This window comes from Canis lupus, chromosome 26, assembly GCF_011100685.1.
Source record: "Canis lupus familiaris isolate Mischka breed German Shepherd chromosome 26, alternate assembly UU_Cfam_GSD_1.0, whole genome shotgun sequence".
Lineage (NCBI taxonomy): Eukaryota > Metazoa > Chordata > Mammalia > Carnivora > Canidae > Canis > Canis lupus.
In genome coordinates this window covers 13,101,418-13,127,949 of record NC_049247.1, presented here as the reverse complement: position 1 = coordinate 13,127,949, position 26,532 = coordinate 13,101,418, and the positions used below count along the sequence as shown (strand labels likewise).

General features: G+C 38.7%; 1 protein-coding gene across 6 annotated transcripts in view; it reads left to right on the top strand.

The window, feature by feature from the left end:
- MED13L (mediator complex subunit 13L) overlaps positions 1 to 25,354 on the top strand; it is a 295,303-nt gene extending 269,949 nt beyond the window's left edge. For 4 of the 6 annotated variants that reach the window (XM_038575206.1, XM_038575205.1, XM_038575208.1 and 1 more), the window contains 13 exons: positions 1,168 to 1,360; positions 2,026 to 2,452; positions 3,213 to 3,432; positions 4,616 to 4,804; positions 9,114 to 9,337; positions 9,531 to 9,673; positions 13,030 to 13,188; positions 14,512 to 14,688; positions 16,453 to 16,610; positions 19,030 to 19,191; positions 21,320 to 21,432; positions 22,000 to 22,035; positions 22,454 to 25,354. In XM_038575206.1, the coding sequence (XP_038431134.1) occupies positions 1,168 to 1,360; positions 2,026 to 2,452; positions 3,213 to 3,432; positions 4,616 to 4,804; positions 9,114 to 9,337; positions 9,531 to 9,673; positions 13,030 to 13,188; positions 14,512 to 14,688; positions 16,453 to 16,610; positions 19,030 to 19,191; positions 21,320 to 21,432; positions 22,000 to 22,035; positions 22,454 to 22,586 (2,334 nt within the window). In that variant the 3' untranslated portion in view covers positions 22,587 to 25,354. Of the gene's footprint in view, positions 1 to 1,167; positions 1,361 to 2,025; positions 2,453 to 3,212; positions 3,433 to 4,615; positions 4,805 to 9,113; positions 9,338 to 9,530; positions 9,674 to 13,029; positions 13,189 to 14,511; positions 14,689 to 16,452; positions 16,611 to 19,029; positions 19,192 to 19,722; positions 19,980 to 21,319; positions 21,433 to 21,999; positions 22,036 to 22,453 lie in introns of all 6 variants that reach the window. The other 2 variants (XR_005379205.1, XM_038575207.1) reach the window with 2 other exon arrangements.
- Positions 25,355 to 26,532: the final 1,178 nt, after the last annotated feature.

The following is a 26,532-nucleotide window of genomic DNA, read 5'->3' as shown; positions in this document are numbered from 1 at the left end:
TAAATGAAATTAGTATTTATGAAGAACTGTAACAGGCATATTATAAACATTACAAGAGTGTTAAATAAGATGCCAAGTTGAATTTAAAAAATATTTTGTAACAGAACATTTGCTATCTAGAAATGGATGGGCCTCCACGAAATAATAAACTTACATGTTGCTACAAAGAAATTAGGAGATGGTAATGTATGAGGTAATGGCATCAGTTAAGCCCCTAAAGGAACCCTTAGATACAGTGATTCTGTACAATGCCTGGCCCATGGATGTGTAATGCTGTTAAATCATAAGGACCATAACACAGAAAACTTGTCTAAGCAATTCTTTTTAAGGCTTGGTTCTTCTCTTGGATGAAACTTTCAACATGAGTTACGAAACATAAAAGGATTGCTGGATCTTTTTAGATCCTAATGACTTTACTAGGATTGCTCATTTGGTGGTAGTGCATACCTGGTTAAGAAGAGTGTGTGCTAGAGAACTTTGTAGGGGGTTGGTAAGCCTTCAGTTGTCAACTCTAATAACGGGTAACGTGGGCTCTTCTATTGGTAAATAGATAGTTAAGTAGCTTAACTTTTTACAGGTGTATTACATTAATTCTTTGCCATAAGTACCCATTTAATGTTCTGGAGATTAATAACAATCTCATTGTGCTTAAAACAACTATTTACTTTTTTAAAAAGTGATCAGCATATCTACTGCTTTAGTGGCCTCTGCTATTGGTGATCTCCAAATGTCTCTAACAGTGTAACAGATGGCCCATAAAATGTTAATGTTATCTTATGGGAAAACATTATGAGTAGGGATTACTTAAGAGGTTTTAGTGGACATATGTCACAGTCAGCCTTAGTAGGCAGGAATCTGGTTAATTCTTTATTTGACCATTAGCAATCAGGTAATGTTCAACAATCTTCCCTTGTGTGGAAGGAATTGGCTGGGGTGAAGAAACATTGGTTTTTCTTTAGATGGTCTAGTCCAGGTTTTGGAGAGACACATAGCAGTTTCAGCATACATTATAATTACCAGAAAGGACCAGTGTATAATGTTGGTTTGGTTGCTTGTGTTAACACTAAAAGAAAAAGCAAAGCACTTCCATGTGTATGATCAAGAATTTCCCCCACTAACAACAGGAGTGGTTCCTGTTGTAAATAACAATCTTGTTTGTGGTATCAGATGTGTAGGCTTGGGCAGCACAAGCCCATCTGCAAAGTGCTACGAGATGGGATCATGCGTGTGGGAAAGACCGTGGCACAGAAGCTGACTGATGAGCTTGTGAGTGAGTGGTTTAACCAGCCGTGGAGCAGTGAGGAGAATGACAATCATTCCAGACTCAAACTTTATGCGCAAGTTTGCCGCCATCACCTAGGTAAGTGGGAATTTATTTGGCAAAGTAGAATCTGAGAAGTAAAATAGCAAATTGCCCCCCTTTGGGAAACAGCATTATGTTGCTTTTTTTTTTTCAGGTAATGTTAGTGTTCCATTACTGTATTTATTTAGGTCTGATTTCTGGGTTCTAGGTCATTAAATGCTAATTTTTATGTGCACACATATTTTTTAAAAGCAACTTAAAGTTGCCTAAAGAAGTCGTATCTAATTTACTCCACATTTTGAAAACCTAGCAGCAGGACTTGGTATTAACTGCTTAAGTTTAACCAGCGTTCCCAAGAGAATCTTAGAAGCTTTTAAAGCTCAGTACACATAAGAGCAGGTATACTGTGATGCCTGTAGAATATATGGCCTCTCAGTTTTCAGTGAAGGCATATAGAATCAGTCTGAAAGGAAAATGTTACAAAGGATTAATTATCTTTCTTTTTTCCAAATAAGCCTCTTCACCAGAATTTGTAATAAGTAGCTCCACTTTTATCTCCATGTTAGCAGAATATATAAGTATATATTCAAGTGCAGAGATAGCATTTTAGGTGTCATAATCAGAGTACTGCAGCCTAAAAGCATAATCTTTAAAAAAGTGACCGTCATGAATTTATGATTCAGTCTGACACTGATGTCATCTCTCTGCATGTACTCTTTCAGCACCTTATCTAGCCACTCTGCAGCTCGATAGCAGCCTGTTGATACCACCTAAGTACCAGTCCCCACCAGCAGCAGCACCGGGACAAGCTACACCTGGGAATGCTGGGCCTCTAGCTTCAAATGCAGGATCGACAGTGTCCTCAGCTGGCAGTGCATTCAACCCCACCTCCAGCAGCAGTTCTGGGAACCCTGCAGCAAGTAGCTCCGCATCTGGTTCCTCTGTGCCACCCGTTTCATCGTCTGCTCCCGCTCCCGTTATTAACCAGATCAGCACTACCTCTTCCTCAGGATTCAGTGCTAGTGTTGTGGGGCAGAACCCCGGCACTGGGGCCAGTTCTGCAGATAGAACGCAAGGGAACCTAGGCTGTGTTGGAGACCCTGAGCCTGGGCAGAGCTCCTCCCAATCCTTGCAGGATGGACAAGAAAGGTACTGTGTGTGCCCATGGAGGCGGGTGGCTTCAGCTTGGACCCCTTGCCTACCTTCCGCACCCTTACCCTCCCATAGCCTCCCGAATCTCTTAATCTAGTGAAGGGCTCCATTTATTTTCTTCCAAAAGGAAATAACAACTTAGTCACTAGCTTTAGTGTTACGAAATGTGAAGACTTCTAATGAACTTACTATTACTAAACTTATTAACTTCATAGTAAGCTATTACTGTTAATCCTGCTATTATTATGGGAACATAATATATGGATAATAGCAATAGTAAGCTGTTATCACTAACATTAATAGTATTATAAAACATCTTTTTGGACTATAGCCCCAGGAAAAGAGGGAGTGGAAAAAGATCTCCCATTTAAAGGAGTGTATTACCATTTCTTTTTTTTTTTTTAAAGATTTTATTTATTCATGAGAGACACAGAGAGAGAGAGAGAGAGAGGTAGAGACACAGGCAGAGAGAGAAGCAGGCTCCATGTAGGGAGCCTGACGTGGGACTCGATCCCGGGTCTCCAGGATCAGGCCCTGGGCTGAAGGCGGCGCTAAACCGCTAAGCCACCCGGGCTGCCCTGTATTACCATTTCCCACCTGTCCTGGTACTAAATGGCTTGGTTTGCCTTCATTTTGGTAATACACATATTAATGTTACATTTAATCTGTAATCATTGTCCAGGGGTGTGTTCTGGAACTGGTTATTTTGCATGACTTAAGTTTATTTTGTGCATCTCATAAGTGGCTCTTTCTGCAGTGTCACGGAACGAGAGAGAATAGGAATTCCCACTGAGCCTGACTCCGCGGACAGCCAGGCCTATCCCCCAGCTGTTGTTATTTACATGGTGGACCCCTTCACTTACACTGCAGACGAAGATTCCACTTCTGGAAACTTTTGGCTGTTGAGTTTGATGCGCTGCTACACAGAAATGCTGGATAATTTACCTGAGCATATGAGAAATTCTTTCATTCTCCAGGTAACTATTTGCAAATTTATCTTTAGCTTTTGTTGTTTTTTTTGGTGAAATAACAAGTCATGATTTTTTTTTAATTGGAATTACATGAGAACTATAAAGGGAAAGATACTCCTAATTATTCCTTTAACTTAAGTCACCATTGCATAGCATTTCGGTGTATTTCTAGCCTTTTTTGTATATGTTTACAGAGTTGAGATGCTACTTTTAGTATAATTTTTAGTCCTTTATACTTAACATTTTTCATGAATACTTTTGCAGGTTGTTAAAAATTCTCACAAGCATCATTTGTAATGACCACATGTTCTCCACATTTAATTATTGTGCTATTAGATATTTAATTTGTTTCTAAATTTTTTCACATTTCGGGTCATTTCTTAAAGTGGATTCTTAGATACACTGATAGATAATGCCAGATTCTTTTCCAGAAAAGTTAGCCTATTTACATTCCCTTCAGCAGTCAGTGAGCATGCCTCTTTCACTATTGCCTTGCCAGCTTTTATAGTGTAATAATTTTACAAGATTTTGATAACAGGTGAAAAATGATACCTTGGGTGTTTGGATTTTGATTTACTGTCACTTTCGCTAATGCCATCTTAACAGAATTAAAATACTGAAATTAAAGTTACCGGAATAGGTTGTTGATTGCTTTTCATTGTGAAGTTTGTGTCTCACATCCTTAGACAGTAATTCCAAAGTTACCATGCACACTATGTGTATATATGATAAAAAGGAGAACAATATTAAAAAGCAAGTTTTAAAATTTGGGAGCCTGGCAACAATAAATTGCCAAATTACCCCTGAAAAGGGAGCAGGGTAATTTCTAAGTGACTGTAATTTGGACTAACAAGATGACCCCTGTTCTTCAGGTGTTGGTGTATCTTTGTAATAGAGGATTTTATGTTATCTAAGGAATTAAGATTGAGTCAAATTATATTTGGCATCTTACATATTTTGCTTTATTTTATTTTATCTTATTTTAATTTTTAAATAATCTCTACACTCCATGTGGGGCCAGAACTCACAACCCCGAGTTCAAGAGTTGCCAGCTAGGCACCCCTTATATATTTTAAAACTAAAGCTCCTTGCCCTCATTCAGCAAAGACTTCATGCCATTTTGTTTTCTAGCTTTCTTGTTAGCACATTAGATCTCAGTTTCTAGTTTTGTTTGTGTTTGTATGTGTAGATTGTGCCTTGCCAGTACATGCTGCAGACAATGAAGGACGAACAAGTTTTCTACATTCAATACTTGAAGTCCATGGCATTTTCGGTGTACTGCCAATGCCGGCGACCTCTGCCCACACAGATCCACATTAAGTCCCTCACAGGATTTGGGCCTGCCGCCAGCATCGAGATGACCCTCAAGAACCCAGAGGTAGGTAGTAGCACAGCAGAAATTTCTAACAGTGCTTGTATACTGGGGATACAAGCCAGGAGAGTTGGGCTGCTGGGTTGGTCTTTCGCCTTTATTAAGAGTAGTAGATTTCTCTGATCCTTAATTTAAAATAGAGGAGATATTTATCTAAACTTGTAAAATTTTTTGAGAAAAGAAGCAAGCAAACTCTTGGCGTTTTTTTTTTTTTTTTTTTTTTTAATGTAAGACCTAAGGCAACAGTACACTCATCACTTACTTACTGATGTTCGACTTTCCTATGATTATTTTGTTCTTTATTTTTGGAAGCTAACCCATGTATTAAATTCACTAACTTTCTTCCTTCTCCAGATCTTTTCTCTCTGGTACAGCAAATGCGTATGTGTTTTCTGATGCACATTTTTACAGGGGCTTGCTCTCTCTTCCCTTGTCTCAGTGCTTCTGATCTATAAATGAATGCTTTTTCTCTCCCATCTTCTTAAACCTACTTCCCACAGATATGTACCTCTAGGGGAATTTTAAAACACCAAACAAAAGTTGTACACTTCTTTTATTTTACTGATCACTTTATCCTGAAGATAGATGAACAGGGCACTTTTTAGAATTTTCAAAGACTTCAGCAATCAGTTCCCACAACTTTTATTGCATAAAAGATCACCCATTAATAAAAGCCAGCAAATTACCTCTTCACCATAAAAGAACTTAAAAATATCAAAAACTGCTCATTTTAGTTGGTAATGTTTTTCTAGAAAACTCCATGAAATGCTTCTCTTTTGAATAAATAACTTAGAAGTGGGAAAAAATGAGACATGTAGTTAATACTGCATTTGTTGTCTGTCACTTGATCCAGAAGAAGCTGCTTAGCCCACAAGCCACATTCATTCTGTGATTATGTACAATTTCTGTCTTTGGCAGTTTAGGTTGGTTTATTCTTTGGAGTTTTAATTTTTTTTCACTTTTGTAAACAGTTCATATATTTTTTGTTAGCTTTTTCTAGAATTAAAATAAATTTATTTCTTGTTAATTGTTTCTTCTTTTGTCTCCAGAAATTGAGTTATTACCTTTCTTTATAAACTTAGAATCTTTTAGTTCTTTACCTCTTGTGGTTATTCTGCAGTTCGGATGCAAGCAATTCTTATGCTTTGGTAAGAAATTATCACAATTTCAAATGGTAACTGATAGTGTTCTGCATTTTCATGGAGGGGAGTGAAGGCTGACTACCTAAGTAGTAAGACGTCCTAAGCCATTACCTAAAAGTTTTAATTTTTTTTTTTTTTTTTAATTTTTATTTATTTATGATAGTTACAGAGAGAGAGAGAGGGAGGCAGAGACACAGGCAGAGGGAGAAGCAGGCTCCATGCACCGGGAGCCCGATGTGGGATTCGATCCCGGGTCTCCGGGATCACGCCCTGGGCCAAAGGCAGGCGCCAAACCGCTGCGCCACCCAGGGATCCCTACCTAAAAGTTTTAAAGGTTATAACATACTGGCCGAATACTGTCAGTAGCTCATGAGATAAATGGATGAATTCTAGATGAAAATAAGGGGCAAAAATAGGCCTTTTTTTTCCATTTTGTTTTGAAACAGGAAGAAATAAATCATTTAACTTTATATTAAAAACAAAATCAAATATTACAAGTAATTCCCTAAGGTTTATAAAATTTTACATGTGTTATGGTAATAGTTAATTGCTAAATGTTGCTGCTCCCTCAGTCTGCAGCTAGAACATGGATGGCACTTTCATTCAGTAAATGCAGCCCGAGTGGTCTGCTGTGCACTAGGCACTATGTTAGATGCTGAGGATGCAGTGGTGGTGAGCATGATAGCCAGGCCTCTGCATCCAGGAATTCCAGATCTCTGCTGTGGCACAGTCTCATGCAAGCACATTTTACATGAGAAGGAATATATTTTAGTATTTGCCATGCAAGTATTAGGAGAAATCCTATTGTTGGTGCCCCTTTTGTTTTTCACAGAATATCTGGTACCTCAAAAACATTTTTTTTTTTTTTTAAGATTTTATTTATTTATTCATGAGACACACAGAGAGAAAGAGAGGCATAGACACAGGCAGGGGAGAAGCAGGCTCCAAGTAGGGAGCCCGACATGGGACTCGATCCCAGGTCTCCAGGATCAGGCCCTAGGCTGAAGGCGGTGCTAAACCACTGAGCCATCGGGCTGCCCTCAAAAACAGTTTTTTACCTCATGATTTATCACAGGCTATGTGTTGCATCCAAGATATTTGACATTTACCCTTTTACTTTTTGCTAAACTTTTCAGGCAGTCTCACTGGACTGTTTTGTTTTGTTTAAAAAGCTTTGCTGAGACAGAATTCGCATGTTATAATATCTACCCTCTTAAAAATTGCAGAATTTGATGGTTTTTAGTTTGTTCACAGAGTTGTGCAACTATCACTGCTGTCTCATTTTAGAACATTCTGTCAACGTGGAAAGAAACACCCTACCTATTAGCAACCACTCGTGCCCCTCCCCTCCCCCACCCTTGACAGCCACTAGGCTACCTTCTGTCTCTTAGTGGGGTGCAATTACCTATTTTGGACACTTCGTATAAGTGGATCACAGAATATGCGATCTCTTATGTTTGGCTTCTTTCATTTAGCATGTTTTCAAGGTCCATTCTATATCAGAGCATGTATAGGATTTTATTTATTTTTATGGTTAAATGATATTCCATTGTATGGATATATACCACATTTTGTTGACTCATTCTTTAGTGGATGGACATTTGAGTTTTTCCACTTTTTAGCTATGAATAATACTGCTGTGAACATTTGTGCACAAATGTTTGTATTTAAAATGTTTTCTAAAAAAATAAAATAAAATAAAATAAAATGTTTTCTGTTCTCTTGGTAAATATATATGAGTAGACTTTCCAGGTATAGGGAGAATGAATGGATCGATGATAAGGTTATTAGCCTTGAGTCTTTGAGCACGTTATTGAGTATTTTTAGGCCTGTGTTTTGTGTCCCTAAAATGAAGGAATTGGATTAGACTCTTTCTCAAGTCTTTATTTTAGCTCTAAAATTCTGTAATTCCATTATTACTATTTTTTATGCCATATATCAGTATGTATGCATGTATAAATGTATGTGTGTTCATTGAGGGGTTGGCAGCTTTGGCTGTGGGTTCAATCCAGCTACAGCCTATGTTAGTATGACCTGGGTAGGAATAATTGCTACATTTTACTTGTAAGAAGAGAGACCCATTAAGCCTAAAATATTTACTCTCTCTCCTTTATGGAAGTTTGCTGACCCCTGCTGTAGGTATTAAATACTGAAATGTGTATAATAGCTGTAAACAATGATGACAACCAGTTTGTCACAGTTTAAAATATTTGTCTAATCGGAACAGCTAATGCTTTGATTTCTAAAATCACACACACACTAACGTATAATAAACATACTGAAAAGTAGCCAATCATAAGTATACTGCTTGGTGAATTTTCACTGAACACATTATGTAAGAAGCACAAGAAAGAAAACCTAAGAAGCATTGAGAAACTTTTTTCATGTTCCTTCTAGTCATTCTAACAGTAATCAATGTTCTGATTTAACAGCAACATACCTTGCCTGTTTTTGACTTTCATGTAAATTGAGTCATATAATTGGTATTTTCTATGTCTGGCTTCTTTCATCCACTGTCACAATTCATCTGTTCCATTGCATGTAGTGGTAGTTTTTCATGTCTTTGCTGTTTAATATTCTGATTGTATAATAAGAACGCAGTTTATCTTCCATTTTACTGTTGGTGGGCATTTAGATTATTTTTTATTTGGAGCTGTTATAGTTAAAACTTATGAACATTCTTACACCTGTCCTTCAGTAAACATATGTCTTTGAATTGGATCAGAGGGTATGTGTGTGTTTGGCTTTAGCAGAGATTGTCACTTTTCCAAAGGGATTACATCACCAGCAGCGTATGAAAGTTCTCATTGCTCCACATTCTTACTGATACTTAGTGTTTTCTTTTTTATTTGACATTCTGGTAATATGTAGTGGTATTTCATTGTGGTATTAATTTCTGATTTCTTGATGACTAGTGAAGTGGTGCCAGTTTACTTTCTAAAATAGTAATTTCTTTTAATAAGGAAACACTAGCTTGATTGGGGTTCCCTAGCTGATGTCATTAAACAATCTTTTTGTTTTCTGTTTTATCATTAGTATTTATGTATGTAATATCTCTGGGGGGCAGACTGTTGTCATTACTCCCTATTGGTTTCAAGTGCTATTCTGGGTTTTGTTGTAAACATTGAGTTGGGTGGCTTTGTGTTGATAATGGACTTTTATTGTGATTTCAGCGACCCAGCCCAATCCAGCTTTATTCCCCTCCTTTTATATTGGCCCCAATCAAAGATAAGCAGACGGAGCTGGGAGAGACATTTGGGGAGGCGAGCCAGAAATACAACGTCCTCTTTGTGGGCTACTGTCTGTCTCATGACCAGCGCTGGCTTTTGGCTTCCTGCACTGACCTCCATGGGGAATTATTAGAAACTTGTATTGTAAATATCGCTTTACCAAACAGGTGAGGAGCCTCAGTGTTTATGCTGCATATAAATTGATACTATGCCTTTCCTCAGATAGGAGTCATTCTGATTTTCCTTCTAAATGCAGTAGGTGCCCTGGTGGTGGGTTCTTTGGAATTTTCTGGGTTTTATCTTACTAAGTGATAACTTTGACTCATTTGGGGCCCTTTTCCCTACTTCTTTCCTTTTTAGATCACGGAGGAGTAAAGTATCTGCACGTAAAATTGGACTACAGAAGTTATGGGAGTGGTGCATAGGAATTGTCCAGATGACATCTCTACCGTGGAGAGTTGTAATCGGCCGACTTGGGCGCCTAGGCCACGGGGAGCTTAAAGGTGAGGGATTCCTGAAGCAGTCAGTACAGGAAACAAAGGAAAAGTGTTGAGCTAATGTTCCTACCTGAGCCAATGGAGGAAATTGCAAAGTTGGTAGTAAGAATAAAGCAGATTTATATCTTCTGATTCTTTTATTTTTTAAATTATTTTTTTAAGATTTTATTTTTTCATGAGAGACACACAGAGAGAGGCAGAGACACAGACAGAGGGAGAAGCAGGCTCCATGCAGGGAGCCCGATGTGGGACTCGATTCCGGAACTCCAGGATCATGCCCTGGGCTGAAGGCAGGCACCAAGCCGCTGAGCCACCCAGGCGTCCCTCTTCTGATTCTTTTAAATGTAGTTTTATATGCTGTTTTTAAACATTTCATCATCAACAAAGCCATTTACCAAAGAAAATCTTAAATACTGAACCCCAATTATAAGACAGAAAAAAGAATGTTCTATTAATCTAAAATTGATACTAAATTAGAACTTCTAAGGCTTATTTATGTACTGAGTCAGTGAGATCAAGTCAGCTTTAACATGAAAATTCCAGTGAGAGATTATGGACAATAGAAGAAGTCATATATAAGAATAGACTTCAGTTTCTTTTATTTATTTTTGGTGATTGATGGTGATAGAGTTTGTATTTATTTTATGTTGGCACAAGAGCAAGATAATCCTGATTTGCAAGGACAAGTAGTTGCAAGTTGGGATGGTCTTTATTCACATTGCAACTCTCTGATGGTCTTCAGTCTGAAGGCTTAAGAGAGCAGACTTTTTAAGTTGAATTCCCAAATATACCTACCAACTGCTAATATTTCCCATCATAAATATAACAGCTACAAAGCACTAAAGTAGCTAACAACATAACTGACCACTGGCTTTGAGCCAAGCTCATTTGCTATCTTAGTGTAGCTACTTTACATGAGCAGTATGAATATTTCTAGATCATTTTTTAAGGCTTATTAATTAATGACACCTTTATAAAAAGTTTAATATGTACATTTGGATGGAAGAGGTTTCTTCCCCCACCCCCCCAAGGTCTACACAAAAACAAAGCATATGCCACAAATAAGCATGGTGTTTTGTTGTTGTTGTTTTAAGATTTTATTTATTTTTTCATGAGAGACACAGAGAGAGACAGAGAAACAGGCAGAGGGAGAAGCAGGCTGCCTGTAGGAAGCCCGATGTGGGACTGGATCCCGGGTGTGGGGATCATGCCCTGAGCCACCCAGATGTCCCAGCATGGTGGTTTTGTGCATGCAAATATGTTAGAGCAGGTCAACAGACTTTCAACGTAAAGGGCCAGGTAATATTTTCAGCTCTGCAGACCAGTGTGTCCCTATTGCAGCCTCTCAATTCTGCCATTGTAAAGTCAAAGCAGCCACAGACAACACCTAAGTTGTATGTTTGGCTGTGTTCCAATAAAACTTTATTTACAAAAGCAAGTGGTGGGCAGGATTTGGCCTGCAGACCATAGTTTGCAGAACCCTTGCATTAGAGTGCATATATTGTTTCTTTGCATGAAATTTATATCAGGTATTTGTGGAATCTCTGAAATAAAACCCGATATGGATATAACTTGCATTGTAGCAAGTGCTCAAGTAAGTTAACTATTAGGGTTTAATAGTTGTTTATACATACATTACATTACATAAGTATTAAGTGTTTTCTTAGGGATCTATTATGTGCAAATTTTTTTTGACTAATTATACTGTAGGCTAATAGAAAATATTACCCTTTTCATTTTTTAAAGAATATCATACTTATAATGAATCTTGTATCAGTAGCCTGGAGGTCTGATGCATTGGGGGATTCATCATTTCATTTCTGTCAGAATTCCTGTCCTCTCTGTTGGTATGCCTTGTAGTCAGTCTTCCTCTTAAAGGGTTTAAGCTACTCTTAACCCCTGGGAAAAGTTGGAATATAATAGAAAAGAAGAAGAGGGGATAAAAATGTAGCCTACTAGTCTAGTCACTTGGTGTTTTGGACAATTATTAAGGCCACTGCCTTCCCTTGAATGATTTTTTTTTTTTAAGCAGGAGCACCCCCTTCTTATCTCTTAAGGGAAAGGAATGCGAGTGGGACTGACCCATCAAAAGGTTGAGAGAAAACGTACTTTCAAGGGATAAGACACCCAGAGGAGCCTAGTGTACAGGAAATCAGTTTGACAATCTACATTTCATTCCTGTGGGAATCTGAGGTCTGTGCCGCATTGCATTGCTGTGGGACAGTATCATACATGAGCCTACAGATTTCAGAGTCAGCTTTGTAAAGTTTTGTTCTTTATCACCAGAATATTTGTGGTAAAATACAGATACCACCTTTCCTTTCTTAATTTGGTTTTATTTATTTTTATTTTTATTTTTTTTTCTTCTTTGGTTTTAAATCCAGAACTCATGCCTGTTTGATTTTTCTATGGCTTTACAAAATACATTCTTCATGTCTTGGCCACTTTTACTTCAGCCACTTCAGTTTGAATATTTTTAGGAATATGAAATATGAAAAAAATTCTTCCTTTTACAAATTCGTTAAGGGGAGAACAGTGTGTTTGAAAAACTTAGTGAAAGTAGAAACCTGTAGTGGGGGAATGGTCTTTCATCAGTAGGACAGGACATGGATAGCAGTGTGCTACTGCAGGAGTATGGCATGCTTCGTGTCTGTTGGGTTGGGAGTCAAAAGAGAAGACAAAGTACTTTTCCATTCCCAGAGTAACATAACCCTCTACAGTTCTCTGAGTAGACATAGTGCCTTTGTGTGGAGGCAGTAAACAAATATTAGAAAATTTGTGCTAGCGTTTTAATCTGGACAATTAGTGCTACATCATTTGGAGCACTTCACTCACACTCATTGTTTATCAGCTCTCTTGGGCCTTCTAAGAAGAATTCCCCTTGTTTCTGCAAGGCTTGCCTTTCATGGAAACAGCCAGCCTACAGCAGTAAACAAAACTGAGGTTTGCCTCCCAACTGTGCATTCTTCTAAAGAAAAGTGCTGATGTGGGGGCAGGGTGGGGGCAGGGTGGGGGGTGTGAAAGAACCATACCTGGAGAAAAAGGAGAAGAAAGAACAGACTGGCCTCATCATCAAAAAGCATATGAAGTGCCTAAATCTGTGTGGATCTGTGCTGGACTCTCCCAGCTCATTTCAGACATTATTTTAGTCTACAGAATAGTAGGCTTTTGTTTCTTTGTTAATGAAGTGTAAAAGAGGTCAAGTAACATTTTCTTTGTAGCAAGGAGTAGAACCTGTGTAAAGCCTTATTCCCTTTAGGTCCAATTCTGGAAATTCAATTACCGGGCAAATCTGGTAAGCTTAAACCTCCTATCAATATGAATTTCTAAAGACTGTGTATGACTCTCATACCTGATTTCAGATTGGAGTATCCTCCTTGGAGAATGTTCACTACAGACAATCAGCAAACGGCTCAAGGACGTGTGCCGGATGTGTGGAATCTCTGCCGCAGACTCTCCTTCAATCCTTAGTGCCTGCCTGGTTGCCATGGAGCCCCAGGGGTCCTTTGTAGTGATGCCAGGTAAGTCTCTTTTTGTCAGTTTCATTAATTAGGTATCACATCAGTTCAGCTCATTCAAACTTAAAGTCTATAGACAAATGTAGAATAGACCTTCATTATCTTTGTGAGAGAAAATTGTACTTGGGGACAAAAATGGAAAACCATTGGTCTCTTCAAGGGGAGAGGTTTGTGATTTTATTGTCTTGATGACCATAACTTGGAAGAGAGCCTAAGTTCTGGGTATGACTGGCCAGTTCCCGTGGCCTGACCCTGATTGTTGTTAGTGTATGAGAATCACCCTCCAGAAACCACGAAAGTGGACACCACCATTGTGATACATATTTGAATATCCTTTTGAAGATAGATATTTGACACAAGCTCTAAGCAGCCTTGAGAGAATATTTTAAATCTTTCTGATGTGGTTGAGGATGAATGGTGAGACAAATAGAAGTAAAGTAGTTAGCATAGTATCTGGCCCAAAGGAAGCACTCAGTAAATGGGAGTGCCAGATAGATAGCCAAATGATTGTGGCCACAGAATTTTTAAAAAATTAACAACTAAGCCACTTTATAATTTATAACTAAGGAATTTTCTACCTTTTTAAGTCTGCTTTTATCTTCCAGATATGTCTCTGATCAAATGGGAGGTTCTGTCTACTTCCTCCCTATAAAAATCAGTAGTGTTGTGTGAGAATGAGCTTATTCATCATCAGTCCTATGAGAGGCATATGTCCTATGTTTGTTGGCCTTATTAGACCCTAGGTTAATTGTTGCCTGTACCACTTTGGCAAATTTCTTAAGTTCCCTGTTCTCGGTCTCATGATATGGGCATAATAGTTGTACCTCAAGGTAGGTATGATGACTGAATGAGATGATGTCAGTGAATACAGAGTTTAGCACAAAATTTGACATGTAGTAAGCATTCAATAAATGTTAGTTATAATAATTATTAGTTGAATGGTACCATTTCTACAGAATTGTATCATTTAGGAGAACAGTCCTTTATAAATTGTAAGCAACCACAGGTAGAAAGTGGGAGACTTATTCTTAGAACTGCTTCTTATAAAAATAATTAAAGCATATTGGTGGGCTCAGCCCAATTTTATCTTAACCTTTCCTGTGTGATATGAGACTTGGGTTATCACAGCTATGTGCTCTGAGTCTGTTTCTTTGAAGATATGTCAACACTTAGATGGAACTTTAAATGTGTATCCATTTTAGCAGTTGTATCAGACTCCTGTCTCTCCAGCTCAGGTCCTCCTGAAACTTTATTTCTGGAGTTGTTTACTGATGCACAGAAGGAACTGATACAATTCTTTCTTTCTCTTTCTTCTTTCATTTAAAGATGCTGTCACAATGGGCTCTGTTTTTGGCCGAAGTACCGCACTGAACATGCAGTCATCTCAACTGAATACCCCACAAGATGCTTCCTGTACGCACATCTTGGTGTTCCCAACATCATCAACCATCCAGGTGGCTCCAGCCAACTATCCCAATGAAGATGGGTTTAGCCCCAACAATGGTGAGTGTGGAGGGTTGTGTAGGGATAGAGCTCAGATTCTCCAGCAAGATGCAGAGCTAAAGTATGGACTCATGGGCTGTTGCATGTGTTTTAATAATCAACATATAAAATACAAAGAGGCGGGTGCCTGGGTGGCTCAGTGGTTGAGCATCTGCCTTTGGCTCAAACCATGATCCTGGGGTCCTGGGATCAAGTCCTGAGTCAGACTCCCTCTACCTACGTCTCTGCCTCTCTCTGTGTCTCTCATGGATAAATAAATACAATCTTTAAAAAAAAAAAAATAAAATACGAGTAGGGGATTGAAGATTGGTTAGAGAATCTGTTTGTTTTTGAAGATTCACATACCCAGTTACCAAGACCAAATAAATATTTTCCTCTCTTGAATAATTAATTTTCTACTGTTTTTCCCTAAAGGCAAAACAAACAAACAAACAAAAAAAACACCTGCTTGGTAGTGTCCTCCACATGGGTGCCACTCTTCAAGTAAATAGTAGCTGATCTGATTTGAGACATATGAAGACTCCTAAGCAATATGAAGGAGCTTCTGTCTTTAGCTAATCATTGGGAATCTAATTTGCTCTAAAACAACTCCTTATTTGATTATTCTTTTTTTTTTATTTTAATTTTTATTTTTTTTATTCATGAGAGACAAAGAGAGAGGCACACAGGCAGAGGGAGAAGCAGGCTTCATGCAGGGAGCCCGACATGGGACTCGATCCAGGGTCCCCAGGATCACGCCCTGGGCCAAAGGCGGCACTAAACCGCTGAGCCACCCGGGCTGCCCTCATTTGATTATTCTTAATAGATGTTTTGGTTTGATTATCTGTCAAGGCATTTGTTGAGTAATGGTTATCTATAAACTGTTAAATACTTAGTATTATGTAGCCATTCACATTGCTTTTTGAAGATTTTTTTAATAGTTACCCGCATTTACCCCTGTTAAAGGGGGAGGGTAAAAGGATACCAGATTTTATATATAGTATGATCATAATGGAGTAATGATATAAGAAAAATTGTAGCAAAACATTCACAGTAATTGCATTCTGGGCAATTTCCAAATTTTCTGCTGTGTACCTTTTATAATGTGGAAGAAGATTTCTTAATGAAAACACAATGCTTTTATCTGCTTTTGGAGTAGGCCTCCAGTTTCAGGGCAAGTTCACACCTATTAACATGTCTTAATTCAGCCTCCAGTATTTTAGATGCTAATTGGATGCATAGATGGTGTCTGCTCTTTTCTTGGATGGTGTCAGTTGTAACTTTGTGTGATAATTAAATTGCTGCTTTAGCTCTTTTGCCATCTTTTTTTTTTTTTTTTTTTTTAGATTTTATCTATTCATGGGGTGGGGGGCAGACACAGGCAGAGGGAGTAGCAGGCTCCATGCAGGGAGCCTGACACGGGATCCCAGGTCTCCAGGATCACGCCCTGGGCTGAAGGCGGTGCTAAACCGCTGAGCCACCAGGGCTGCCCTCTTTTGCCATCTTTTTATGTGCTTTTGGAAGCTATACAGAGTGTGGAGTTTTGTTTTATGTTTTTATTTCTCCAATCTGTTAATACTTCACATTAGATCATTGAGAATACAAAATGAAAAAATAATTTTCAGCACCTTGCACCCAGTAGACACACATGAATAATAAATCTTACTAAGTTATTAACAGCGTGTGTTTTTGTAACGTCATGGACTAACAAAATAGTATATATTGTTTAAGTTGTGGATGTGAGATATTTTTTAAATGTTTGTGTTTTTTCTCCTTCCTTTCTAGATGACATGTTTGTTGACCTTCCATTCCCAGATGATATGGACAATGATATTGGCATATTAATGACTGGGAACCTCCATTCCTCTCCCAACTCCTCCCCGGTTCCTTCCCCAGGCTCTCCTTCTGGAATTGGAGTGGGCTCTCACTTCCAGCACAGTCGGGTAAGGATGATTTGAAGTAGGTTGTTTAAAACAACCTCAGCCTTCAGGGAAAATAATCCTCTGGAAGTATAATCACCTTTTTCTGTCATGTACCTTTCTTCTAATGGTGTTGGTCCCTGGTACAAGAGAAATCAGTGTGGAAAAGTGACTCTGTAGTTGTTCTATTTTGAATGCAGGCAGGAATTAGAAATGGATTATTATTTCTGAAAATGTTCCTGATACATATGTTTTATCAGAAGAATAGTCCTATTACAGCAAGAAGACTTTTTTGCAATGACTGTTTCCTAGCAAAAATTAGTTTTGGTTGCTTGCTGCTTCCTGGTTACTTATTTTTCATTTTTTGCCAAAATAGTTGCTTTTCAGGGGTTAGTTCAATAGGCTTGCTTACTTAACATGTAAAATAATTGTCTTAATTGAAGAACACATTATTGATGGTTGATTATTCTGAAGTAAGCCTTACTGTTCTTGTTTCATGTCATGGTGCCTTGATTTATATATATTTTCAGTCTTTTGTGTAGCCAGGTTTCGAAATGGCAAGGGCCCACAGAATGTTCATTTTGGACAAGTGTCTAGGTTAATGCCCCAGTATTAAGGAAGAACACCAGAGCTGACAACCAGTTTCCTCTTTAAATATCCCAGGAATTTTGGAGGTGAATTAACAGGATCGAAGAGTTAAAGGTTCTGCTGTAGCTTGTGTTAACTTTGTTTTAAAGTAGATGATTCATACCTTATCACTCTTGTACCTTTTGTTTAAAATATTGTGAGATTGAGGGTTTAAGACATAGAAAAATGGCCATGTCTACTCTGTTAAACTGGGCAAGCACACACAACTCTGCTCACACTCATTTAGACAGAGCTGTAGTAAGAAGACTTAGTTTTCTGTCCATGGGGCTTTCATTGCCAGCCTGGAGTTCATGGAGGGACAGTCAAAGAGAAAGAAGATTAAAAATGTTAGTTAGCAGATAAAACCAGGGATGAGTGACTCAGTAGACTACATTCATGTAACTGCCTGTCCCCCAGTCCTCCTTTCTGAAGGAAGAGCATTTTAAATGTCTTTATTTTCTCCATATTCATTTGTCAGTTCATGACAGTTTATTGGTTCTTTGGAGATTATTGTGATGGAAACCAAGAGCACAGATTTTATATCAGGTAGTTTCAATTTAGAATTTGAATTCTAGAGGCAAAGAACATAGCAAGCAAGAATGCATGCCCTGGAGTTTGATAGATGTAGCTCAGAGTTACAGCTGTATGACTTGTAGGTTGGTAATCTTGATCAAGTTACTTGACCTTTCTCAGCCTCAGTTATCTTATCTGTGAAATGGAAATAACAGTAATCACCTTTCAGTGCCCACGGTTGCACTAGCTTATCCAAAAACAAAGAATTGGTCTTTGAAGTGTCATGTGAGTTCTGTAGAAACAGAGCTTTGCTGTACTTTCTGCCTTTGTTGGAGCCTCAAGCCCTGATGTCTGTGATTGCATGTCAGAGTTTAAACAGCAGTGCTCTGCAGCTGGGCAGGTGGCCCTTTTCAATGTTGAACACCTGCAGCCTGGTGACCCCTGCAAGGCTTTCAGTAGTTCCTCTTTCAGAACCATTAAACATTCTTTGATACCCAATTAAGGCATTACAACAGGGGAAAGCATTTACTCAGGGTTGTAGTAAGTTTTTATTTTTTAACCAACTCAGATAATACAACTTGGTGTGATAGTTGACGATTATTTTTGTCCTCCCAACAGAAGGCCTTTGAAAACAAATGATTACTTTTTATTCCTTGCATAAAAGGTTATTTTCAGCTCTTAAAGCCAGCTAAAAGAATCAAAGATAAAGAAAATGTCAATTGCAGAAACCCGTCGTAAGGCTCTCACAAGGGTTTTATACTAAGGAGTTTGCTAAAAATTAAAAACAAGTCCTCTTCACCAGCAGATCTTACACTGCTGGGAGGTCAGTGACACTGTATCACATGGAGTGGTGCAGTGTTAGGTTTTCCTAACATCCATGTTGTTGACACTAGACTGTCGGGTACGCTCATGTATTTTGGTTGATTGCTGGTGAAAGAGCACCTGGGTGTGGGGGGTGGGTGCCTTCAGCTGCCAGAGGCCATTCTTTCCACCTTTAGTTTGATGTCTGATGCCATGGAACACGTCTTACATTTAACAGAAAAGAAACCAGAGCAAATATATCTGTATTTGCTTGGCTGATTGAAATTAGTTTAGCTGGTACCATATTTCTCATCAGATGTCTGTGCATGCAGCGAACACCATGTTTCTCCTGTTGACCTTTCTCAGTCACCGGTGTTTTTGTGCAAAAAGCTGCCAGAAAGGGGTCCACAGTGTGTAGAGTGACTTGGTAAAAAGTTGATTTTCAAAGCTTTATTTGAAGTGATATAAATGCTGATCATGCTCTTGGGACTTTGTTTTTCAGAGTCAGGGTGAGCGTCTTCTCTCTAGAGAGGCACCCGAGGAGCTGAAGCAGCAGCCTCTGGCCCTTGGGTATTTTGTATCAACTGCCAAAGCAGAGAATCTCCCACAGTGGTTTTGGTCGTCGTGTCCCCAGGCTCAGAACCAGTGCCCCCTCTTCCTAAAGGTTGGTTTGGTGTCATATTTGAAGTTTGGGGGAGGAGTATAACTTAGACTTAAATTGGGGTTTGGTTAGAAACTTGTGTCTCAGTCCCCACAATCATACTGTGGTCCCTTTTTCTTTCACATCTGCTTCTACTCTGAGGGTATTTTAATTACAGTTGTGGTTGTGGGGTGGGGGTGGGCGGTGGGCGGTGGTTAGAACTCAGGAGAGGAACCCAAAGCCATGGCACAAAGGAAGCAATCACATTAACCTAAGTTGGAGACTTTGTGGGACCCACAGGGCATGCTGCCTTGCCACCCGTGAAGGTAAACTTAGGTGGAGGTGATCTGGATTGGCTGATCTCTTCCTCCCTTGCCACAGGCTTCATCTTTCTTCATTAGAGTAGGGCAAGAGGCAGCTAAATTTACGTTTACACACGCTCCTTCCTGTATCAGTCTTGGAACCCTTTAATACAAATTAAGGGTTAAAACAAAAGATCTCCTACTTCCAGTTTGCTTGAAAGAGCCTGGAATGAAATCCACGTTTCACCCACAGATTGGCAAGAAGCCAGAAGTTTGACAACATGCTCTTTTGGCAGGGCTGTTGGGAGATGGCCCTGGTGCCAGTAGGAAAGCCAAGTGACACAACCCCCCTCGCTTCCCTTTTGATGCTGCAGTTCCACCTCTGGAAATCTATTCAGAAGAAACAGGCAAAATCAAAAAGATAAATGTAAAAGATGGGAAACACTTGAACTGTCCATCAGTAAGGAACTGGTTGAATAAACCCGTACATCTGTTCAGTGGAGTGTTAATGTGAGGATTATTGTTATATAATCATTCTGTGGAGTGTAGATTACCTTGTAGTGATTGTGATAAGATGGGTGCGCGCGCGCACACACACACACACAGGCCTGCTCTGTTTTCAAAAAGAAACAGTGGAAGGGTTGGACCAGAAACAGTTGAAGCAATTTTCTTTAACTAATGGCTATGACATATTGTGAAATCAAGGAAGTTATATAAAATCCACGTCATCTTTATTTCAAATTAGACTTGTCAGGATGAACCTAGATTTATTTTTCCCTCTTAAGAAAGGTGTACACTTTTTTTTTTTTTTTTTTTTTAGCTCGGTCTACTGCAAAACTTAGGAGCAGTGACAGCATAGTATCCATAAACAACTCTCTTGCTACAGTTCTGGTTCTGAAATACCATTTATCATTTAAAAGAACCAGAGTCCCTTGGAATAAATGACTGATTATAGGTCTGAAGTAAGAAATATTCAGGATGAACCTTTGCTATGTTGTCCCACTGAAAAGCAAGGAAATTACTTAAGATAATTAGAGTTACTTCAAAGGACCCAGGAGCCAGCTGGAGGGTTCTCATTGCCCAAGGATGGGACAGTTTGAACATAAAGAACAGTGGTAGCAGGAGAATGAAACAAATACATGGGTTCATAATTGTGCTGAAAACCAGAACATTTTCTCAGTCACCTTTTGAAACTACTAGAACAGCAGCTTACTAAGTCGAAAACTAAAAAATAAAGAAGCATTTATATTAACTCTCACATACTATATTTCTCAGTTATTTAATAAAGTAAAAATTAGGTGAAAAAGTGATGGGGAACTTATTAAATGGAGCATGCTGGTAACCTGCTGAACACGGTGATCAATCCTACTTCAAGTGGGACAATAGACATTAGTTGCCTTTTGATGTGATGCAATAAGAAGGACATAGCACCAGTTAAGCAGTATTCTTGCACCCTTATCCCCTCCATCTAGAAAGAAACTGAACCAGTTAGAGCCTCTAAATCTATGGATTTACAGAAGAAGTCAGGAGAGAATGTATTAACCCCACCACAAGGGGACAGTTAGCCATATCCAGACCCTGAGGCCTTCTAGAGATTAGGACTTCAAGAGGCAGGTCTTTGAATCATTTGAAACGCATTTATATTTGCAAAGCTAGCTTTTTTCCAACTCTAGGATATGGAGTTATTTGGGATCACATTGGAGTTACTGAGAGCCTAAAATTAAGGCTTCTGGAGGCTGTGGCTTCTAAAGACTCCAGAGGGCGTCTGCAACTAGCATACATTGGTCTTCCTTTTTTCTGCCCCATGGTTGAGGTTGTCAGAAAGGTAACTGTCTCTGTTCTTTTACCAGGCTTCACTGCATCACCACATTTCTGTAGCACAGACGGATGAACTTCTCCCTGCCAGGAATTCTCAGCGGGTTCCACATCCTCTTGACTCCAAAACCACATCTGATGTTTTAAGGTAGATACAGACATAGGCAACATAGCAGTACAGTGTGAAATAATCCTCCTTCACTTTTGTTTTTCCAAGGTGTATTTAATTAAAATGCAGAAAAGGTGCTACCTTTTGTGCTGTGGAGCACTGTCTGATTAGCCGCTGAGAGTTGCAGTCCCCCCATATGAGCACTGGACAGAGAGTATAGTATACTTTGTTAAATGGGATAGGTATGTGCAGTACAATTGTCCTTGCTTCCTATTTAAAGGAGGCATTTTATGGTGATGAAAATAGATCAGAATAGGGGGTGGATGGTTAGAAGACAGAGCCTAAAAGTTCAAGCGCTTGGTTTTGAAAGCATCTTTTTTACTTCTTCTGACATAAGTTATATAAATAAAATTAACTAGAACATAAATTCCATAGTTAGGAAGTATCTTCCAGAAGGATGCAGTAATTCTCTTGCACTGTAGCGGGCCACAAACATTCTTCAAGTACCTTGAGGAAATGCCAGCTTTTTCTAGTGTTTACTAACTCTAAAATGATTTGGAAATTATAGTTAAGCAAGAACCTGATCAACATGATTTTGGCTTTCAGGGTCTCTAGTGCAGCACCGTCCAAGAGAAATACAATGTAAGCTACATTTCTAATGAAAATTTTTTTAGTAGCAACATTAAAATAGTAAAATAAATTGGTGAAGTTAAAATGTATCAATTATACCAAAAGTATATCAGAATAATATCAAGTATATGAAAAACAGTATCATTTCAGTAGTTAACATAAAAATATTCATGAACTATTTCACATGTTTTGTTTTTTAATATGAATTCCTTGAAATCCTGTTTTTATATGATAGCATATGTGATTCCATTTGTGGCCAGTAATGCAGGGCTAGGCAAAGCGGATGTGTGAGAAAAGTGCCACAGGGAAACCTGAGACAAGTGAAAGAATGACACAGGCCCTCCCTGCCAACTCCTGGAATGTTGACGTATAGAACCAGCCTTGCCTCTGCTGTGCTTCGTGCCCCTGACCTGTCTCTTCTCTCCGGCAGGTTTGTTTTGGAGCAGTACAACGCTCTATCCTGGCTCACGTGCAATCCGGCTACCCAGGACCGTACCTCCTGCCTTCCCGTCCACTTTGTGGTGCTCACTCAGTTGTACAATGCCATCATGAATATACTTTAATTGGAAAAGCACTTGTTCTCTCTGGCTCGGTTCCTCCTCCCTGCAGCCTCAGCCCAAGGAGCCTGCTACACTCTGCAAATGCCCCACATCCTCTTCTTGAGACCACTCTCCACAGTCCTGCACTGTGATTACTCCTCAGCAGGCACAGGTCATTTCTGCAGTGTTCATTCCCAGAGGGATTCATTGATACTTCTCTCATGGACCCGGAAACTTCCATAAGCAGTGACTTTTAGCCAGTGTTATGGTGTGTGCAGCCCCAAACCACTGGTCCGCAGGAAGTTTGTTGGTGGTGGTGGTGGTGGTTTTTAAGAGGGAAACAGAAGAGACAGTATCCTTTTGCACAAGAGTCTGTGTTTCCAGTCTCTGTTTAAAAACAAGGGCAGTTTAGCCCTTTTGGATATAATCCTCTAGTTATTGGTGTATGGCCTGTGGGTTACCCGAACTCCATAATCTGGGACTTCTTAAAAATAAGAACCAGCTCAAGTATATGATCTCATAATGGGGTTTCTGTCTCCCTAGTGCCCCCATCTAGATTGGCATGGATGCTTTGGTTGACTTCATACCTGTGTGTAGATACAAAAGGTCTGGAGACATCTTCATTTTGTTTATTTATTTTAAGTTGTTTTGTCATGTTTTTTTGTGACTTTCTTTTGATTTTTTTTTAATTCATGAGGACCAGGTACAGTAGCTGAAACCCAACTCAGATCCACCATAGGATTCTTTGACTACATACCTCTGTCCTAGAAGCCGGAAAAGGAGTGAAAACAGACTGGGGAGATAAGCCTAAAAAGTAATATATTCAAAACCACCCAGCAGTAGGCTTTATTAAGAACAAACTGGGTAAACATTCTGCCATGTTTCTTATTAAAAATGGCCAGCGTTTCATGAAGGATAACATTTTTATACAGAAGGCAGTCAAGCTCAACCCAGAGCCATGGAGGCAAGTACCTTCATTAGTTTTATATAGTCACAACGGAAATATATTTTCTAGTGAATTCTTATTGAAAGCCAGGTCTCTCCTCTCATTAGATCAAAAGGGACTCATGTACATATCATAATTGAAAGTGTTTGCTCATAAAATCAGTTATAAATATGGTGACTTTTTTCTGGACCATAGGAATATTATTTCAAAGAAATATTACAACTTAACCATTAAATTAGTACTTGAAGTTGAGCCTTTGTGGTGGGACTTTTTTAAAAAAAATATAATGCCTTTTTAAAGCATTAATGGCTAATTGAAGTATTTTATGACTCCTCATTCCAGGCCCCAGAGGGTTGTCTTTAAGACCCCGTTTCTGACCTTGACGTCGCAGCGTGTTTCTGTCTGAGGGCAGTGGGCGTGGGCTTGCCTCCCGCAAGCCACTCTGGTCAGGCTGTTGAGCTCTAGTCATCTGTGGAGAGAATCATGCAAATTTTAAAGTTCTTCCAAGAGACTTCCATATCCTGGTTATTAACAAAAAAAAAAAAAAAAAAAAAAAAACCAAACAAAAAAAAAATGTAATAACTGATATGATTTTGTAAAAGTATTTTTCTTGAAATAATCTAACGTTTAAAACATTATATTAAAAAAAGTTGTGTGGTGGGAATATGTAAGCAGAGAAATAACTTGTAAATGGATAATTTTATTCTCTGTACCACCAATTGGGGGGGGGGGATGACTTTCACAATGTATAGGTTAAAAAAATCTGATATATCAAACCATTTGTATCTAATGTGTACAGTGTAAAATTGACTTTAAAAATATTGCAGTGCTATTTTTTCTTAATCAGAAAGGAAAAATTCTCAAGGCCTTTTGAAGAGCATAAGATGATGAAGATTGTAAACTTGTATAAAATTATCTTGGTGAGAAGACAAATTGTAAAGTAGATATTTGTAATCTTTTACCACTTTGGGGTTGCTTTTTTTCCCAGAATTCATCAGAACTTTGAATTTTTTTTTAATATGGGCTGTTTTTAATGCAGGGGCTTTTCTTCCCTAGAAATCCAATTCTAAGCAAAAAAAAAAAAAAAAAAAAAAAAAAGAAAAAACCCACAAAAAACAAAAAACCCCTACAAAAATTAAAAAAAAAAAAAAAAGGCAGCAAAGGGTAGTTTTCATCTGGTGTCTTTTATTTAAGTTTTTTAAGTTAAGAAAAGCTGGTGACATATTTATACGTTTTTGTGCAAAAATAAATGAATGGCAATAGATTTTAAAAAATCTTATTATGTACTTCTGTGTGAAAAAGTCTGTATAATATTTCCCTTAAATATGCATTATTTTACTTGTGAGTTTTTTACTGAATTAATCTGAAATGTACAAGCCCTGGATTTGCTACAGAGTGAGAAGTTATTTTATTTTTTTTTTTATTTTTAATTTTGGAAATCCTGCAGAAATCAGAACTCTTACCATGGTTTGAACTAAAAAGGGGAAATGGGGAGGGGAAAGGGGTGGGATTGTCCAGCATGCTTGTATGTATATTTCAGAACCTTTTTTAAATGTAAAAGCTGTACATTTCTGGGAAGTTCTGAATTTCTTTTGTTTCCTTTTTTCCTTCAAGCATTTTGCAGTGAGCTTCTTTTATATATAGCAAACAATTTGAAAGAATACAAAAATATGTGAAGTTCATTTAAAACTACAGTATAGCGCTGGTACAGTACACTAAAGACTTTGATAAAAAGAAACAATACTAAAAGGCCTCCATTTTAAATGTCATTCATATATACCTTGTGAATGAGAGCTATATACTTTTACACACTTTTTTAGAGGAATAAATTATTGAATTACTGAAACTTTGAGTGGCTTTTTTCCCTCCCATCCTGCTTTATAACAAAATTATTTACACCTATTCAAAAGGTGTTTGTGTAATGGATTGAACATTCCTTGACTAGGAGTCAGGCTCTACCTTCCAGAGCAACACAGACATAGAATTTTATTGCCGTGACCACACTAACCAACAATTGTTCTCAGATGGTGTCCTCATGCGCCAGGGCACTAGTGCATTCCTAGATTAGTGTGTAGAGTCTGCGCGGGCACGCGCGCGCACACACACACCCCATTGGATTAGGAGTCCTGGTGTCCAGTTCTTTAACTGTCCTGAGTAGATCAGATCTGTGTTTCCCACAGATTGTGGTCAGTCTTAGAACAAATTATGAGTCTGTTTTCTACTTCCTTTCTCTTCACGGTCTGGGCCAGTTTCTTTTTGATGTTCCTTAGAAATAACAGAGCCCTCTTTGCTCTCTGCCCTATTCACAGGCTGTGATAATAGAATGCCACCTAAGACATGTATGAGCAGGGCGCTGGTTGACTGCACGGCAGCCACTATGCTGTTCCCCTCGGGTCCATCCAGTAGGAAAAACTACCTGCCCCTTAGGGGCAGAATCTCTTGCAAAAAATGGTAAAAACCTCAGGACTTGGCAGAGCTTATAGTAAAAGTTTGACTAAATCTCGAAAGACTTTGCTATTAACCTTCCTCCATCTATTTAGAAATACACATTGTTCTGAATTTAACATGGTCTGAACCTAGAGGTAAAGCTGTTGAGACTGCTCAGCCTTGGTTATTGTATCTGCAAATGAGGGAGGAGCAGGAGTCTATGAGAAATGCTCTGCAAATAGCACGCTGTGACCATGTTATCATAGTTGTACCATTGAAGAAGGCAAACAGGCCACATTGGGGTTAGAAGACCCTTCAGAAGGTCTCTGCCTCATCCATCACCATGGCCCTGTTTGTAATGCTGCTGGATGAAGGCAATATTAAAGAATCCCACATTTCCTGGCTCCATTGTAATCAGTCCTATGTCCCCTCAATCATCAGAATTAGATGGTGTTTTTACAAGTGTTCATTAGCTTAGATACTTGGCTCCTACATTGGGTGGGACTTGATCCAACAGTTTGTGAACATTGTTTTCATAACCACTGGCTGCACCAACCTGGTGACCATAGCTAAGTCTGTTCAAGGCAGGAAAAGTTA